The sequence below is a fragment of the Heloderma suspectum genome, chromosome 7 (genome assembly GCF_057233095.1).
Source record: "Heloderma suspectum isolate Gila_16-S chromosome 7, 16-S_ref, whole genome shotgun sequence".
Taxonomy (NCBI): domain Eukaryota; kingdom Metazoa; phylum Chordata; class Lepidosauria; order Squamata; family Helodermatidae; genus Heloderma; species Heloderma suspectum.
The window spans coordinates 81,287,438-81,307,248 of NC_139464.1; the positions used below are offsets into that span (position 1 = coordinate 81,287,438).

Genomic DNA, 19,811 nt, shown 5'->3' on the forward strand with positions numbered 1-19,811 from the left:
ACACTCATTTTTGAGAAGGCACCCTGACACTGGAGAGAGTAAGAGAAAAGCAACTTGCCCAAGAACTTAAGCACAAGGCACAGGTGGGGGCTGAGCTCAAAAACATAAAACCACTCTTTTGAACCCAAAAAAAGATGGCACTGGTGGGCAGCACTTTGCTTTGCAGTGTGCCAGCTTCCCAGTTAAAGCAATTTTCAAATTTAAAAAATCTTTAAAAAAATAAAAATCAGGAGCCACAGAGAGCTCTCCAAAAGAGAGGTGTCCATGGGAACACTGGTGCCCACAGACACCATGTTGGAGACCTCAGCTTTAGAGACTTGCTTTGATTTTAACCTGATTTCACTTGCCTTCAGTGACGTGCAGCCAAATCTGATTGGCCGACATCACTCCTGTGATTAAACTGTAAATATTGCTATCACTATCATTTGCCCTCAGCAACGTGATGCAACTAAATCTAACTGTGTAACATTATAAAGAAATCTTGTTCTCTATGCAATTCCTTCATTGGTTGGAATCACCTGTGTGACTGATCCAGGAAGGAGAAGCAGTGGTAACCAGGGGATGCCAAACCAACAGTAGTCAGGGGTGGGTAACCATGGTACTGAACACAGTTGGGAAAAGGTAAATCATCGAAGCATTTTGGAGAGGTAGTGAAATGGCAACTTCCAACTCAAAAACTGAAAATATTTGGTGCAGCAGCACCAGAGGTAAGTATGCTTGAGATTGCAACATTGACCTGATTACAAATGGTTTGGGATTTTTAGGAAAGTGGCGGTGGCTCTTAGCTCTGCCGTTGCATTCACAGAAGTGCCGCTTTGGTTTAACAATTGTTCAAATGCTACAGAAGAGGAGGACACCCCCTGCTGCAAGAAGGCTAATCTTGCTGGGCCTGAAGGGAAAGAATTTCAACAGGGAGAGTGGTGTGCTCAATTGCTGTGGGGGAGTGAATAGTTCAAATAAAAAAGAATACATATTTTTTAAAATTTATTTTGAAAATTATGGCATTGCTCGAGATTCTTTTTAAAAACAACAACTAGGTGACTTCTCATGCAGTGGAGAAGCATTCTCCCAAGAAAGTAACTAAAAACGCCAAGATCTGTGAAAACACAGGATGGGGGATTGTGTGCCATGCTCAGTGATGTGACAGCTGCAAAACCGCTTTACACACAGCTTCCTCTGTGGAAACCGTAGTGTGAGCTGGAGAGAAAGTTACATTGTTCCAGTTACCTTTAGCTGCAATGTATGTGTTGGCTTGCTTGCAATGGTAGCACAACCTGCAGCCAAAAGGTTATGGGGGGGGCACTTATTTCCTTCCCCACAAAAAAGCCAGTACCCAGTCTTAGAGCTTATCACTTTCACTGACCATCAGTCAGAATTTACATCAGAATACATGTCCATCTGCCTCACTATAGGGGTTGGTAGATTTCTCCACATTTGGGATATATCCCTGTTCAACTCTATCTCTACTGCAGGTGGAGAGAGGAATAGTTTCACTCCCTTCGCTGCCCATTCTTCCCAGCCTTGCAGCATTAATTACGTCATTGACAGTGCAATTCTGTACATGTCTACTCAGAAGAATGTCCCATGGACCTCAGTAGGACTTACACCCAGGTAGGTTTGTACAGTATTGCACTCAGAAGTTCTGAAATGTTTTCTTCAATGATAGAGACATAGTATGTGAAGAAACCCAATGGCACCTCTGGTTCTCAATTCTGTGGCAACTTCAGAGTTATGATCCACTTCTGTTTTCTGTATTAGACAACTCTGAGCAAGTAAAGACTTCATCACAACATCAACACTTTTTCTAACTTCTAGATCCAAACTTGTTTTCAGCATTGAGCATTTTCATATGCTCTGCACAGATTTTCAGAGGACAGTGGCATACACAGAAATCTAAACACAATAGCTTTCAAGAGTGCTAAGGGGGGGGAGAAAATAAACTGCACTGAGGTAAACGCTATTGTGCTAACCATATGTTTCCATCACTTGATATTCTTGGGTGCTCTCCAGTTCAGAAAGTAAGTAGCCATCTATATCCACACACCAAGTGATCCAGACCCAGATTCAAAAAGGCATCCAACAATAAAATATATAAATTTGGGATTATGTCGATGGGCTTTGTTAGACCCAAGTGTTCAAGTCGAAAAGGCAAAATGATTTTGTTGACCCAAGTAAAAGCAAGAATGGGTGAAGCAACAACATTTTTGCATTCTTCCAAGAAAATGGCAGCACTACCTGATTGGTCGATTCTCTTTACTATCAAAAAGTGAGAAGATTACTTCCAGTTCTTCTCCCAGATTGGAACACATCAGACTTTTCATCTGAACAAAGAGATGATGGCTGCTTGCTGGGACCGGTGTGTCTTTCTTGCGATGACGGTGTTCCATCTAAGTATTGCCAGCAACATAAATGTGCAGTCAGGTTACAATTATTTTTATTGTACAAAATGGAAACGTATTATGGAGTAATATAGAAATAAAGTCTCATTTTTTTGCTCCATATCAAATTATTTTTGTTCACTAAACCTTGGTAGTATCCAATGTTAGTCTCACATAGAGTAGACCCACTGAAATGAATGCGATCTAAGTCACAACTAACTTAAGTCCCATTTATTTCAATGGGTCTACTCTATGTAGTGCTAACATTGGATACTGCCCCTTATTTTTAACTTTAGAAGATCCATGATATTCATTTTGTTTTTGTCCTTGTGAGGTAATACTGGGAAGGGATCCACAAATTTTGGCTAGGCTTGGGAGCCACTCACTGTTTCTAGTAACAGTAAGGCTCAGTTTTCTCACTGCTCATTTATTTATTTTATTTATGTACTTAAATTTTATCCCACACCTTCCTCACAAGAACGCTGTGGCTGTTCCAAGGTAAACCAGTAGGCTTTCAAGGCTGAGTGAAAATTTGCACCTGGATCCATTCAGTCTCAGTCCAGCACTCTAACCACTGCTTCACAGTGACACTTTCTGAGGTCTCTTTTTTGTACCTATGCCCCACAAGATGTTTCACAAGGGAAGAGCTACTGCCCATTGGCAGTGTGCGTTTGTATTTATAACAACTCACCAACCCATGGACACTGACCCTCAACTCTGGCACAAGATACCACTTGGTTCTATTTTGATTCTCCACCACCCTGCATTACTGGCTGATATTTAAAAAAACAAACAAACATATTCCTCTGGCAGGCATTCTGGATCTCCCTGCACAATCGAAATAACTTTGGTACCATGTTACAAATAATCCATCCTCTTCACTTATTTTCATTCCATGTAATCCATATTTTATTAATAACTAGATAAATAACTTTGAAAATAACAACATAACTTGCCAATACATGAGGTAGCAGTTTTCAAAGGTTTTTACAAACATCAACGATTTAGCTGTTCATAACGGCTATTTCCAAGACTTCTGTTCTTGCAAATGCTGATGCCTTAATGTAAACATAATTTTAAAACAAAAACTAAGCTGCCTCCCCTGTGTTGGTGGCAGTTAAAAACAACAACCCCAAAACCTCCTCTGGTAGAACATACTGAAGGCCTTCCCCACTGGTTGGCACTGGACCCCTGAATTTTAGGAGGCATCACGATCTCTAACAATGACTAATTAAATAATAGTAATTTGGTGAACGAAGTAGGTGGGTTCCCTGGGCAAGGAGGTTTCTCATTTTTATTTTTTGCTCCTCTTGAACCCATAACAAATTTTGCTTTAAAGCTCTGCTCAAGACAGAGCATTTCTCCTCATGGTACAGACCTCACAATCACACCAGAGCAATTCATTTTGATCTGACATTGTCAGGCTTTTGCACAATGAACAGCAGAAATGCAGGGATTTAGACAATACACACACACACACATACACACACACACTCACTCTTGGTTGGCTGCAATCCAGTAGCTCCAAGGATCTCACAAGAAGTCCTTCCACACAGAGGCTTCTCTCTCACCACAAACAGGATTTTTTGGCACAAACACTGGGAAATTTCTGCACATGCCAAATGTTTTATTTCCTTCCTTATGCAGCATTTCAGAACCAAGTTTGAGCACCACTGGGCTTTGTCTTAATTATAGTAAAGGGTGGTCAGGCAGAATGCCTAACCAGGGTAAAGAGATGCCAGGAAAATCTCTGTGCGAGAGAGGAGCGAGTGTATAGTCCCATGGTCCAATCCTTATCACTTAACTGTAGTTAACGGCCATGTTATGTCTGCAGCAGCCCCCTGTGTGCTATAAGCTACTGTGGAAAATTCCATTAACTGAGAGAACTAGGCTAAAATGGGAAAGAGTTATTTACCTACCAATCTATACAGCTCTGTAATACTGATTTCCTCTGAATCCACCATAGCATATTCCTTTCGTGGAACCAAGTCTAGTCCCAGTTGCCTGCAATGAATATGGAATACCTGGTTAGTGAAAAACATACTAAGGAGCTTGGACAGAATCTTTAAAAAGCACACTTAGAAGCCCAGATAATCCATCGTTATCTTTATTGGCTAGAATGCTCCAGGATCATTGAGTGTAACCAGAAAAGTATGTAATACATGCTTTGCTCCACATATCGCAAAATACAGACCAGCACAAGGACACAATATTATTAGAAACAATTATTATTACTACCATTTATATAACAAGTATGAAATTATATAATTTTCATAATTCAATGCACTTCACATACGTTATTTTGTTGTAATTTTTACAACAAAGAGTACACAATTATTTTCTGATCTAGTACAGTCACTAGATTAGAAAATCATTAGTATTTAACCACTGCAAAACAACTAGAGGTTAAGTACTAATTATGATGATTAAGTGTCATAAAAACTGATGGAAAAAATCTGGAGAAGGAAAAGATGGTAAGGACAAAAGAAAAACAGTAAAAATAACATTTGGAAGTACCTGTTAAGTTTTTGTGTGGGATTCAAATTCAACAGTTTATCAGCTGTATGCACTTCCTAGTATATTGGCTGTGACCATTTCTTTTCTATCTATCCTTTTCTGATCTTGCTATTGGTCTCAAGGCTTGGATCTATAATGCCCCATAGTTTACCCATGTTCAGGGAGGCATCAGTTCCAGTTTATCAGCTGAAGCCCTTCATGCTGCACTACACACATTTCTAAATGGGATGACTTGGGGGGTGGAGTGTCTAAGGAAGGCCAGTCAAAAAGTGGCTGCGTCTGCATAGGGTTTTGATCTAGCCTTCATTCTGCAAGTAACAAATACCTGAATAAACATCATAGATTAGCAGATGGCATAAATATGAATAGCACACCTGTTTATAACCTTACAAAGCAGCAGAAACCCTTAAGTATCTTTGATTTGTAAACTGTACAAGCACCTTCTTTGATTTAGTAGATTAAAACTCTCTCAGAAATTCCTACAGCAGCCTGACACCTTGCTTCTAAACAAATAAGTTGTGGGCAAACCACTTATGCAGAAAATAGAAGATGCCAAATATGTGCAAAAACACTATCTGCTTTCAGAAAGGAGTATCCCTAAAAATTCCCTGTCCCATACACTGTTTACTACCTAAATTCAACTCCATCCAGTGCACCACTCTAAAACATACTTAATCCTGTGAAATAAGACCACCACACTCTATCATCTTCCATATTTCATAATCACTCACTATCCACTGTCTATCAAGCCTTTCCCAATCTCCTGATATTTGGGACGTCAGCTGCCATCAGCCCCAGCCAGCATAGCCAATAGTCAGAAATCCTGGGAGTTATAGTCCAAAAAATCTGGAGGGTGGAAAAGACTGCTATAATGTGTATTGAAGTAAAGGACTGATTCCTATGTGTTAAGTACTTAGACAAAAGTAACATGTTCACAGCAAAATAATCCACATAGTTAAAAACATAAGAACAGTCATGCTTGATCAGATCAAGGATCCATCTAGTCCAGCATTCTGTTCACACAGTGGCCAGCCAGCTATCTGTGTAAAACCGACAAGCAGGGCAAGAGTGCAATAGCGCCCTCTCAGTCATGTTCGCCAGCAACTGGTATACAGAGTCATACTCCCTCTGATACTGGAGGTAGCATATAGCCATCAGTATTAGTAGCCATTTAGACTTATCATCCATGAATTTATCCAATCCTCTTTTAAAGCCATCCAAATTGGTGAGCATCACTATATCCTGTAGTAGATAGTTCCATAGTTTTAACTATGCGCTGTGTGAAGAAGTATTTCCTATTACCTCTCCTGGATCTCCTACCAATCACCTTCATTGGGATGGGATGACCCTGGGTTCTAGTATTATGAGACAGGGAGAAAAATGTCTCCCTATCCACTTTTCCCATATCATGCATAAGTGGTACACTTCTATCATGTCTCCTCTTACTCACTTTTTTTCTAAGCTAAACAATCCCGGATAGTGTAACCTTTCCTCATTGGGGAGTTGCTCCAGCCCCTTGATCATTTTAGTTGCCTTTTTTCTTTTCTAGGTGGAGTGACCAAAACAGTACACAGCATTCCAAGCACATTAGATTTGTATAAGGGCAGTATGCTATTGGCAGTTTTATTTTTGATTCCTTTCCTAATTATACCTAACATGAAATTTGCCTTTGTCACACCAGTCAAACACTGGGTTGACATTTTCACTACAAGTCCAAGATCTCTTTCTTGGACAGTGAGTACCTGCTAGCTCAGATTCCATCTGCATATACATAAAGTTGGGATTTTTGTCCCAATGTGCATTGCTTTACACTTGGTTACATTGAACCGTATTTGCCATTTCGATCCCCATTCTACCAGTTTGGGAAGATCCTTTGGGAGCTCTTCACAATCCCATTTTCTTTTAACTACCCTAATAATTTGTGTCATGAGCAAACTTGGCCACCTCACTGATCACTCTTAATTCCAGATTATTTATGAACAAGTCAACAAATATTGGTCCCTCCCAATACACAATCCCTCCTTGTGGGGCCCCACAGTTTAATCCCTCCATTGCAAAAATTTACAACACAGTCTGAAAATTCAGGCCAAAAATAGTGCAGAAGAGCTTAAGACATGACATAAGATCCATTGGTTTAGTCAGGATCTTTTTGTGTGTGTGCTGGAAACCAATACACAACTGGAGAATTAAGAATGAGTGAGCTGAATTGCTTTCAGAGTTGCTGGGAGCCAAAGCTCTCAACTGGTTTTAATGGAAGTTCCTGATACTCACTAGGGTGATGAAGCCACATGTAAATGGCAGGAACATAAAGGATGTATTATACAACTGGGTAGATGCAGGAGACTGGCTTCCCTTTTCCATACTGCAATTTTTCAGAGTAGAAATGTGCCCTCTAGATCTGATTCATTTTCTAGCATCTGCCCCATTCATTGGCCAGGACAGCAGAAAACAAGGTCCCAGCAGCTGGCACCTTTTGAAGAACGAGTCAGAAAGGCTGTACATCCTATCAGCTTACTGTAGGAATGTAGCCCTGAATCAGGATGCAAGCACCAATGTGCTTCTAAGCCTGTGGGGCCATTCCCCCAAGTAGTAATGAACAAGATAAGCCCACTGTGGTTTTTTCCCCACCCCACCCCACCCCCACCCCTTACATGCAGCATGTCTAGAATACAGATGAACTGGTTGGCTTTTCAAACTCTGCAAGATACTGTCAAGATCAGCGGGAGCTGTAGCTGGCAACATTTGGACCACATCAACAGTGTGCTCTATGAATTTTTCATTTTCCAAAACGAGTGATAGCATTATGCATTTAGTAACAGCAATGTGAAAGGTTTTGATATGGCATGGGTTTAGCAAGCATAAACGCGGAAAGACATGCTTGTTTGCTACAGGAATTGTAACATGGCATGTTAATTTAACACAGTGTTCTCAAGCCAGATCAAACCAAAAGGCATGGGTTTCTGGACGCTTTCTGCTTGTAGTCCTCCCGCACCCCACCCCATATTAAATATGTTTTGACACTGACTGGATAAAAACTGATAAAAAATACAACGGAATCATGGTTCAAGAACCTCAACAGACACCATCAGAGTCAGGGTGAAGAACTAATGAGGCTGATTTTGGTAAATAAAATTGCCAACAGAAATATACAATATTCTTTGAGACACCATGCTTTTACACTCTCACCTAGAGGCACTGAAGCCTCTTCTACTTGGTGCTATCCCTTGCTGCTGAGCAATGGATGTAAATATTTAGGCCACGCGGGCAGAGTAGAATGTGAATGTCATTCATAATCTCCTGGCAGGGTATCAGTATGATGGGAAGGACCTATGTGATGACCCCACCTACATGGCTGGAATATTCATGCACTCCCCAGTAGTAGGAGATCACACCACTGCACTGAGATTCCTAGACCACTGGGTGAAGTATGACGGAAACTGAAACTGCAGACAATGGCTGGGATCCAAAGAACCATGAATGGAGTTCTGCTCACATAACGGGGCTTTCCTGCTTTTTCCTTTCCACTGCAGCTTTTCACAGTATAAGAAAATCCACTCCTGAAGGTCTGCAGGATAGCATGGGCTGGAGGAAAGGGAGCTGCAGCTGCAAGGAGGGGATGAGAGACTCCCATTTGTATGTGAGGAAGTACCTCACACTTAAACAACAGGCTTTCTGGATACTGCCCATTTATTTTCAAAAGGCAGACAGAACAACATAAACATTCCAAGGACATCAATCATGGTCTCCTAAACCTTCCTATGTAAAAGCTGCCTGCTGTTTCATGTTGCAACCTTCTCAAAGTAACCCACCACTCAGAGAAATTAGCTTCTTTTAATTGCCTTATCATAACAAGGTAATATCAATAAATGAAAAAATGAAAGTTCATTTATCAGTCATCTCTTACTCACTCATTGCCCCAGTCCAAGCGAGCAGTGATGTGCCGTTTAACGTCCTTCATCCTGTCATGGGTGAGATGGCCCACAAGTACCTGTCGTCTCAGGTCTAGGATTTCATTCATTATATGCCATAGTCGGTGAAAGAGATCCCCTTCATTCCTCTGTCAAATACATAACCAAATTATTAGACTGCCAAAGGCATGATGCTTGGTATAGATGGCAGTTGCTACAGTGGCTGCAGAAATTAAAATCTATACAATGGCTGAGTTCACACAACACGGCAACCCACACTTAAAGCTGAGTATGGGTTGAATGTGGGTTGCCGCTAAACCGTGGGTTGTTGTGTGAACAAACCATGGTTTGTTAACCACAAACCCATGGAGAGAACCCATGGTTTATTGTTGGATTGTGAAACGTGTGTTGTTCATGGTTAACTGATGGTTTGTTAGTGCAGCCGGGTTCACACAACAACCCAGCTGCACTTCAGTAACAACCCACGGTTCAAGGACAACCCACACTCAACTGATCTTCAACCTTGAGTGTGAGTTACCAGGTTGTGTGAACCCAGTCAATATGGAAAAGTGAAGACCATTTTTTGCTGGTATGGGCGTATTCAAATTAAAGTATCCCAATTTTAAAAACATACCTAGTCCACTTTGGTAATAGGTCTGATTGTCCCCACCTCTATTTTCATGCAAGGGCAAGGCAGTCTGTACTATCAGTACTGTGTAAGAATATTATCTTGGCCTAGAAACAATTCAGTGAAAGCCAATATTACTCCTGGGATAACAGCTGGTGGCACAGTAAGGAATATAGATCAGGGTATAGGAGAGGTAGGGATATCTCATAATTGTGCCAGCTAAATCAGATCCTAGGATTGCTTCATATGTACTCTCCACTCCAACAAGTCCTGCCCGTATGCAGCCAATGGCATGTGGAGACAAGCTTTGTAGTCATATATGTCTGCCACTATGCACAGAAATACATGCGACCCAAACTTGCACACACATGGATGTACATGCCATTTGCCCAATTTCTACATTCCTTCCATCCTTTATGGTAGACGTTAGAATAACAAAATTGGGTGATTTACATTTTATGCACCCATGTGTTGGAGTTACATGTGACTTTGTCACAAGTACAATGGTGGGCATGTATGATCTAGAGGCCTGACTGCATTCTCTGCTGCATATAAGCTGTTACCAGGAATCAAATAATTTCGGAAAAGGTCCATAGCCATTCAGGGTGGCAAGTGGTTCCAATAAAGCAGGGGTGCACCACTTGTGACTCTCCAGTTGTTTGGGCCTACAACTCCCATCATTCCTAGCCAGTGTAGACTATTGTCATAGGAGTTGTGGCCATCCAGAAGTTTTGGCCTACAAGTTGCCCACTCCTACAGTAAAAAGTTATGGCCCAAGAACTGAAACCTAGGGTCATCCACACATGGACTGCGATCAATGTTTTAAAGAAATCAACTCCATTATGTAGTACATTTGATTTTGACTTTAACATCTGTTGGATGAGCTTTCCCGCAAGTACCATTTTAGTGTGTGATTTTTACTTTGAAGAATTCAAGGCCAGTCCTTCTGCTACCTTTGTGCATCAAAACGGGCCTTTTCTATTTAAAATATCTTCTTTATCTCAAATCAAAGTCCAAAGATACGAGCCATTTAAAAAAAGGTCTAAAGTTTTTGCTAAACAACCTTCCCATTGTCTTCATTCCTAAAATGAATCCAGCTGACTGCAATTTTAACTTTTTAACAGTCACACACACACACGCGTGTGTGTGTGTGTGTGTTCAATATTTTTAAAAAACCTGCTGGTTTAAGACCAGAGTTAAGGCAATCTCATGTTGGCTCAAACTCCACAAAGCCAGGAAATTAATGATGTAATGATGTTGTGCAATGTAACGATGTTGTGAAATGCCACAAACTGTGCTTGCTTATAATGTACCCTCCATGCATTCACACTTTTCCTTGGTCTTTCAGGACCGAATCCAGGTGGGGAGCATGGAGTGCCTGGGACCAGCAAAGATGCTGCATGCTGCCCTGGTCCTTTACTGCTTTATGAAGAACCTGAGCCTTACTACATTGCTATATATAGATCGTATCCTCCTGTGAGTTGACCCATGCCTGTCTGTTGATTGTAAGCAAGCATAATTTGTGACATTGCACCAACATTACTGAAAACTACTTTGCTTTATTATTTTGGAAAGAACAATGAATTATTCCTAAACTCTGGGTCTCAGAATAGCAATATGATACATTTACCACATAAAGTTGTTTCCACATTGTCCCCCAGTCTCTTAAGGTTGATGTCATCTCTGTGATAACAGAATCTTCTGTTGGAACAACCATTTCAAACTGCCTATTAAAACCAGAAGGAATATGTTGTCAAACAAACATCCTAACTAACATTACTTTCATTAAGCATTTAAAAAAAAAAACATTCAAAGTGACTGGGATTACTGAACCTATATGGAATTTCCTTCAATTTGCTATTCTCTAGCCTTTGGAATCCTCAACAAAGACAAAGGGATGTACTCTAACATCATCATGCAATTTACTAGGGTCAACTTAGGGTACTATCAGATGAGTCTTTTATTGTACAATCACACTGCCTCGTTCACGCAATTTTATGGCAGATCCAGATTACAATATCTTCAATTTGTAGTCCTGCTGTGTTTTCCCACCACTTCTTCTGTCTTTTTTCTTATACCAGAAAAAAAATTCATTAGGGAAGCACAGACTGAACAGCTGCACTATGCCTTTTGATTGCACTCCTAGAAACTCTACGTCTGAAAACACCCTTAGTCAACACAACTGTTTCAGGGTTGGCCAGTTGTAGGCCATTTGGTGTTTTAGGGCCATGAGTAAATCATGTTAATCACCAATAATATTTTCATTCCAAAAATGTAGCTGCATTAAGCCAGGTGTAAGGGAAAAAAAAGAATCCTAGGACAGCTAACAAATGTTAGTTAGTTAGTTTATTTACAGTATTTCTATACTGCTCCACATCCAAAGATCTCAGAGTGGTGAACAGCAGACAGGGTAAAGAATAAAAATGTCATGTTAAAAAAAGTATTTTTTAAAAGAAACAGGGTTGTGATAAAACCAAATGTAATAAATGGTGGCCGGTCACTCAAGGAAGGCTTCCTGAAATAACCAAGTTTTCAGGAGGCGCCGAAAGCAACACAGTGTTGGTGCCTGCCTGATCTCCAAAGGCAGGGAATTCCATAGGAAGGGGGCCACCACACTGAAGGCTCTTTTCCTGGTGGACTTCAGTGGGTCTGTGGGCCCATGTGGAACCACCAGGAACAGTTGATCATAGGCCCAGCATAGACATAAGCTGTAATCATGGTTAGGAACTAGGGTCGCCACATGCCCTCTTTTATAGAACATAGCTCTCTATTTGAAGGGCTGACAGAGGCCCATCCTCTGTTTGAAGGCATTCTCTGTTTGAAGGCTGTCTTCTCCAATTCCAGTTTAAAGATAAAGAATCATAGGAACTCTTGCCCATCAGCAGTTAGTACCTGTAGACCAGACTGATCAGGCAGGCACACAGGTCACCTGATCACAGTCTTCTGCACTATGGTGAGATGTACTGTATTTCTATTTAAATTATAAGAATTATTCCGAAATTTGAATTTATACATATCAATTAGTATATGAAAATTTTATGGAAATCATTGTCCTATTTTGTCCTGTTTTTTGATAATGCAATTCCTCATTTTTGTGTAGTTCTTAAGTGGCCACCCTATTAGGAGCCTGAAAGTACCCCAAGGGCTTTCATACTCCTTCCCCTCCATATGTGAAACTGTCCTGCCCTCTGCCTTTCATTTGGAGCTAACCATGGCACACCATTACATTTACCCTGCTGTTTTCGCTAACCATGGTTAAGTCAACCCACAGTTTACAAACCCTTTTCTAACTGTGAAAATGTGATGCTGCACCACGGTTAGCTTCAAAAGTGAGAAGAAGAGAATGGGATGGAATATGAAAACCCATAGGGCAGTTCCAGTTTCTGAGCCATCTGCATAAGGCATTTAAGGTTCAATGGGCCTTTGTTTCAATAGATGTGTCCAACTCCAACACGCTTACTACAACAGCTTGCACTTTTCCCACAGCTGCTTATCTTTTCCTAAAATCTAGGAACTCAGAATCACCACCTACCCTTTGTTCTTAACGCATGCATTTTTCAAGTGAATATAGTTGGATGGGAAGATACCCTGAAAGAGAAAAGGAGTTAAATAAATGTGGCAAACCATCAAGAGCAGAGAGAAAATGGGCACATATGAATAATTCATAGGGGGCAGGGTGTACACACACATGTGTGAATATATAAAAATGCAAATGCAATATTTATGACTGAGGGAGGAAACATTACTGAATAGCAACTGCAGTGGAACTTCCTGTATTCAAATGGTCCAAGGGGACATTCAGAATGTTTGGATAATCAGTGGTTTTGGAGGTGATTAAATTTCTCTTTGGTTCCTGCCCATTTGGTTCCCAGTGGAGAGTGAATGAGGTCTCAACCAAACTGATAATCCCGGTTACAAAGCTAGAACAGCAGTTAAGAACTTTCAGCTACCTCCAGAACTCTATCCTTTGGCTTCTACCACCATTATCTCCTACTGCTACTTCAGAAAGTATGTGAGTTAGGAAGTCCAAGGCGGTGAGGGACAAACCTGCCCTTTCTTCTCCCTTGCACTCTACCTCACATTCCTACTCTTCCTCCTTCCCCTGTCCACCCAAGTCAGCTTGTTAAACCAGGGCTTCATCTGCATCTCCACTGCTGTTCATATGGCAGGAGGGAAGCCAGGATCATCCTTGGCTCTTTTATTCTCTGGAAAGCTTCTCCCAGTCTTTTATCACCTGCTTCTCCAAGCATCTTACAGCTAGTTTTTGCACTAAGCTGCATCTTCCCATCCAACTCCTCCAAAGTCCCAGTACTAATCATATTCCACCCAACTTTCCCTTGGCTACAGAGAGAGATAACGTCTACAATACGTAGTACCAGAGTCCTCTCCCCCAAGCCACTCACACACTGCAACTGGAACCACTATGGCTGGAACTACAGCTGCTGAATAAGCCCCTGGAGAGGGGCTATAGCTCAGTGGAAAAGCACGCACTTTGCATGCAGAAGGTTTCAGGTTTGATCTCCAGCATCTCCTGGTAGGGCTGGCGAAATTCCTACCTGAAACCCTGGAGAGCTGCTTCCAGTCAGTGACTGCGTTCAGACAACATAATAACCCACACTCAAGGGTTGAGTATGGATTGGGTGTGGATTATTGCTGAAACGTGGATTGTCATGTTGCCTGAACCCAACTGCACTAACAAACCATGGTTTGTTAACCATGAACAACCCGCAGTGCACAACCCAACAACAAACCATGGGTTCTCTTCATGGGTTATTTGTGGTTAACAATTCATGGCTTGATAGCTGGGTTCCTACAACACGCAGACCCACAGTTCAGTGACAACCCACACTCAAACCATACTCAATCCTTGAGTGTGAGTTAGTGTGTTGTGCAAATCCAGTCACTGACTGGGTTCACACAACACGCTAACCCACACTCGGTGGTTGAGTGTGGGTTGTTGTTGAACTGTGGGTTGGTGTGTTGTCTGAACCCAGGACATTTTCTTCAGGGTGGCTTGTTAACTATGTAGTATGGCTTATTTTTCTTGAACAAGCCACCAATGGTTTGTTGTTGGGTTGTTCAGGGTGATTAACAAGCCACACTGCATGATTAACAAGCCACCCTGTGGTAAATGTCCTGCGTTCAGACAACACGCTAACCCACAGTTCAACAAACAACCCACGGCTCAACAACAACTCACACTCTGAGTGTGGGTTAGCACGTTGTATGAACAGCCCCAGTATAAGGCAGCTTCCTACATACCTAATTTTCTACATTTCCACCCCTCCCCATTAGCTACTGCATGCGAGAGAGGACTTGACCCTCCACATACATTGTTTCTCACCCCAAGTCTCTTTAGTGTTTTCCTATTGTAACCACCAACAGCCTAGCATGGGCTACAGCTCTTTTTTCACATTTAAACATTACTGTAATGTGGTTATGCCAAATAGTTTGTTGAGCTGTCACACAAAATACAAACTATATACATTTACATTTTATAGAAATATTTCAACATGCCTTTATGTGCATTTTAAATTTAGAAACAGAATCAGTTTTACCTTGAGATTTGGGTTTTTTAAGGCAAATCCTCTGTACCAGCCTGTAGAAAAATAATAATATATGCACATTAAGTCACATTTATCTTTCAAGTTAAACTTCTCTCATATATCTTCTACAAACAACAGAAACTCTCAGTAGATTTGTAGGATTATATTGCACCATCAGTTATGTACAGGTGAGTCCAACACCCTTCAAATGGTACTTAAGCATGAAGAAGCCTTTTCAGGATTGAAGCCTTTCCCCCACCCCCACTAAATATTTTCACATGGCACACACTAATGCCCATTTAAAAAGCATGGGGACAGTGACCAATAGCACACACATAGATGCACTTTCAGCACTGGCATAAAAATGAGCACCTGAAATTAATTAATTAATGCAGATTTGTATCCCATTTTTCCTCCCAGGAACTTGAGGTGGCATACATGCATACATACATACATGCTCCCCCACCCATTTTATCCACACAGGAACCCTGTAAAGTGGGTTACACTTTACAGTAACTGGTGTAACTGGTGTACACTTTACAGAGAGCTGGTGACTGGTCACCCAGTGCACATTTGAACCTGGATCTCCCCGTTCCTAGTCAGTGTGGGAGAGCCCTCTAACTTCCTAGGTCATTGGTTCCTAACACGATAGATATTGATGACTGCGTGTCATCAATATGCGGATGACACGCAGCTCTACCTCTCATTCAAATCTTCACCAAGGTTGGCCGTAGAATCCCTGTCCAAATGTCTGGAGACGGTGAGTGGCTGGATGGGAAGGAATAGGCTGAAGCTGAACCCTGACAAGACCGAGGTACTTTTGGTGGGAGACAAGAGGAGGCTGGGGGATGTTGACCTGGTGTTGAATGGGTACGGCTACCCTTGAAAGACCAGGTCCGCAGCCTGGGGGTCATTTTGGACTCCCAGCTGTCCATGGAGGCTCAGGTGTCAGCTGTGAGCCGGACAGCGCTGTATCAACTCCATCTGATACGGCGGCTGCGCCCCTTCCTTCCCGACCATCTGCTCCCATCGGTAGTACATGCCCTGGTCTCCTCTCGTTTAGACTACTGTAATGCGCTCTACGTGGGGTTACCCTTGAAGACGGTTCGGAAGCTGCAGCTGGTACAGAACACGGCGGCTCGCCTGATTAAAGGCAGCCGCCGGCGAGATCACATCACTCCAGTGCTGAAGGAGTTGCACTGGTTACCAGTTGTTTTCCGGGCCAAATTCAAGGTGTTGGTTTCGACCTTTAAAACCCTATATGGTTCCGGCCCAGCCTATCTTAAGGAGCGCCTCCAGCAACACCAGACAGGCCGCTTAACAAGATCAGCCTCAGATGGCCTTCTCTCTGTCCCATCAGCCAGGACAGCTAGACTGGTGGGGACGAGGGAGAGGGCCTTCTCTGTGGCGGCCCCCACTCTGTGGAACTCCCTCCCTAGGGAACTCCGTCATGCCCCCTCTTTAATGAGCTTCCGTCGTGCATTAAAAACGTGGTTGTTCAGGCAGGCATTTGGGGTGGGTTAGGGTATTTAAAAAAAAAAAATTATGGTAAAATTTTATTGTTTTAAATTGTTTTATGGGGGTTGTACATCGCCCAGAGTGGCTGGGTGACCAGTCAGATGGGCGATTAATAAATTTAATAAATAAATAAAATTTAATAAATAAAATAAACACTCAGGAAGTTTTTCCTGAAGTTCAGCCAGAAACTGGCTTCCTGTAACTTGACCCCATTATTCCGTGTCCTGCATTCTGGGATGATCAAGAAAAGATCCCGGCCTTCCTGTCTGTGACAACCTTTCAAGAACTTGAAGAGCGCTATCATATCTCCCCTCAGTCTTCTCTTCTCAAGGCTAAACATGCCCAGTTCTTTCAGGCTCTCTTCACAGGGCTTTGTTTCCCGTCCCCTGAACAACTTGGTTGCCCTCCTTTGAGCCCTCTCCAGCTTGTCTGTATCCTTCTTAAAGTGCGGTACTCAGAACTGGACACAGTACTCCAGATGACGCCTAACCAGTGCGCAGTAGAGGGGAACTAGTACTTCCCGGGATTTGGAAGCGATGCTTCTATGAATGCAGCCCAAAATAGCATTTGCCTTTTTTTGCAGCCACATCACATTGTTGGCTAATCTTCAGCTTGTGTTCTACAACAATTCCAAGATCATTCTCGCTTGTAGTGTTGTTGAGCCATGTATCCCCCACCTTGTAACTGTGCATTTGGTTTCTTTTTCCTATGTGCAGAACTTGGCATTTATCCCTATTAAATGTCATTCTGTTGTTTTCTGCCCAGCGCTCCAGTCTATCCAGATCACTTTGAATTTTGTTTCTGTCTTCCAGGGTATTAGCTATCCTGCCCAATTTGGTGTCATCTACAAATTTGATCAGCATTCCCTGCACCTCCTCCTCCAAGTCATTAATAAAAATGTTGAAGAGCACTGGGCCCAGGACTGAGCCCTGCGGTACCCCGCTTGTTACCTCTTCCCAGTTTGAGAAGATCTCATTGATAAGCACTCTTTGAGTCCGATTCTGTAGCCAGCTGTGGATCCACCAGATCGTTGTTTCATCTAGCCCACTTTGAGCTAGTTTGCTCATCAGGATATCATGGGGTACCTTGTCGAAAGCTTTGCTGAAGTTGAGGTATATGATGTCCACAGCATTCCCACAGTCCACAAGGGAGGTTACTTGATCAAAAAATGAGATCAGATTCATATGGCAGAATTTGTTCTTGACAAATCCGTGTTGGCTTGTAATCACAGCACTGTTTTCAAGGTGCTTACAGATGGGTTGCTTTATCATCTGCTCCAGAATTTTCCCAGGGATTGATGTCAGACTGACTGGTCTGTGGTTCCCAGGTTCCTCCCTTTCACCCTTTTTGAAGATAGGGACGTTAGCCCTCCTCCAGTCATTTGGCACTTCACTCGTCCTCCATGATTTCTCAAAGATAATAGAGAGTGGTTCTGAAAGTTCTTCTGCCAGTTCCTTTATTACTCTAGGGTGCAGTTCATCTGGCCCTGGAGATTTGAACTCATTCAAAGTAATTAAGTGTTCCTTGACCATATGCCTATCGAACTCAAGCTGCAGTCCTGCCAATAACATTTTTATTACTTGGAAGAATTGGATAAAAATTTCAGGATTCATTACCCCATCAGAGGCTATCATGTCTGCCAAATTTCAGAATGATAGCCACAAGGGGTTTTGTGCAAGGGTGGCCTTGACATTTTGAGGTCTCCAAAAGAGGACATACTTATCTCCCTATGTTCCTTGTGGACCATTGTTCTGAAAATTACAGACAGCCTACAGTTGTCCCTAAGTACGAAACCAGCAAAGTTTCAGAAGGATAGGTGCAGCAGTTCATGTGGAAGGGGAGTTCTCCAATTTGGGGGAGGGAGTGATTTGCTTTCCCTTCCATTCTTTCCCCAATAGTTTTTAGGTAAGTTTGTATGAAAATGCACAGGTCATTACTGGTGTCCCCCCGGCAAGAAACCTGCAAAGTTCCTGAAAGATATACATGGATGCAAATTTAGAATTACTAGAATTTATTTACATTTCACCAATGTTAGCAGCAGGGGAACATGGGTTGGAAGGTGTTGTTGCACTCATGTCCCGCTTGTGAGTTTCCCATGGGCATCTGGTTGGCCACTGTGTGAACAGAATGCTGGACTAGATAGACCTTGGTCTGATGCAGCATGGCTCTTCTTATGTTCATAAATAGAGAGTGCGTCTGAGCATATGCAGAATGCTTTTCTTTCACCACTGAGCACTTACATTCTCCCCCTACCAATTCTTTTCCCCCCATGCTACCATCCCTCCTTATCCTACCATCCTCCAGCAACTCTTCATAAAAAGAGATGTTTTGTCTTGTGCAACTCTACTCTACCTCCTCCTTGTTATGTACAAGCTCTCATGGTATCCTACTCCCCATTTGTGCCAAGACTTAACCAGGATTCAGCCAATTAGTCTGTTTTCAAAACTAGGGTTAAGTTATGGAAAAACTCTGAGCATGTACTAAGTGCCTTTCCCTCATCACTGAAGCTAGAGTTCATGCAAAACACTCACACATGACAAAACATGCATAGGACTGAGCTGAAAGGGTAGTCAATTCATTAGATGGAATTGGGTAGGCACTGTATTAAGCCTGCAGTACCATGCTCACAGCTGAAGACTTATTTCTAAGTAAACATGCATAACATCAGGGTGCAAACCTCCCTGCAAAAGTAACTTGTGCTGGAATCCTGTGCACACTTTCCTGAGGATAAGCCTCACTAAACATAATGGGGCCTCTGATTAGGCATACATAGGCTTGTATAAATGAGCAGTATTTATCTCCCATCCACTTAAAAAACAAACCCCAAACTCCTATTTTTAGTAAAGCTTTCTGTTCATAGGAACATAGGAAGCTGCCTTATACTGAGTCAGACCCTGGGTCCATCTAGCCCAGAATTGTTGACACTGACTGGCAGCAGCGGCTCTCCAGGGTTTCAGGCAGGATTCTTTCCTAGCCCTGCCTGGAGATGCTGGGGATTGAACCCGGGACCTTCTGCATGCCAAGCATGTGCTCTACCGCTGAGCTACAGCCCTTCCTATTGCTGGAAAATGGCAACTGACAAACAAAACAGCCCCAGATTTGTTTCTGTGCAACCATGTGAACCCGCCTGAGAAAGACTTGAGTGAGAAGGAGAAAAAAACAACCCTCTTATCTGTTTGTCTAAAGTCTTCCCTTCCTTCTCTCTCTTCAAAATCTCATTGCAAGAAAGCTCCCAACAGTGGGCATGTAGAAGCAGAAAAGCAGTGGGACAGAGGTTTTTTGCACCTCAAAAAAACTCTACACTAGAGATTAGGGA

At 42.3% G+C, this 19,811-nt stretch overlaps 1 protein-coding gene across 4 annotated transcripts in view; it reads right to left on the reverse strand.

Moving 5' to 3' along the window:
- Positions 1–19,811, reverse strand: part of DOCK4 (dedicator of cytokinesis 4) — a 343,934-nt gene that overhangs the window by 190,687 nt on the left and 133,436 nt on the right. For 2 of the 4 annotated variants that reach the window (XM_084810752.1, XM_084810753.1), the window contains exons 3-8: positions 14,990–15,030; positions 12,964–13,019; positions 11,062–11,158; positions 8,804–8,952; positions 4,298–4,382; positions 2,236–2,387 (exon numbers count right to left, since the gene is read on the reverse strand). In XM_084810752.1, coding sequence (XP_084666878.1) covers positions 2,236–2,387; positions 4,298–4,382; positions 8,804–8,952; positions 11,062–11,158; positions 12,964–13,019; positions 14,990–15,030 — 580 coding nt within the window. Of the gene's footprint in view, positions 1–2,235; positions 2,388–4,297; positions 4,383–8,803; positions 8,953–9,437; positions 9,529–11,061; positions 11,159–12,963; positions 13,020–14,989; positions 15,031–19,811 lie in introns of those variants that run through there. The other 2 variants (XM_084810754.1, XM_084810755.1) reach the window with 2 other exon arrangements.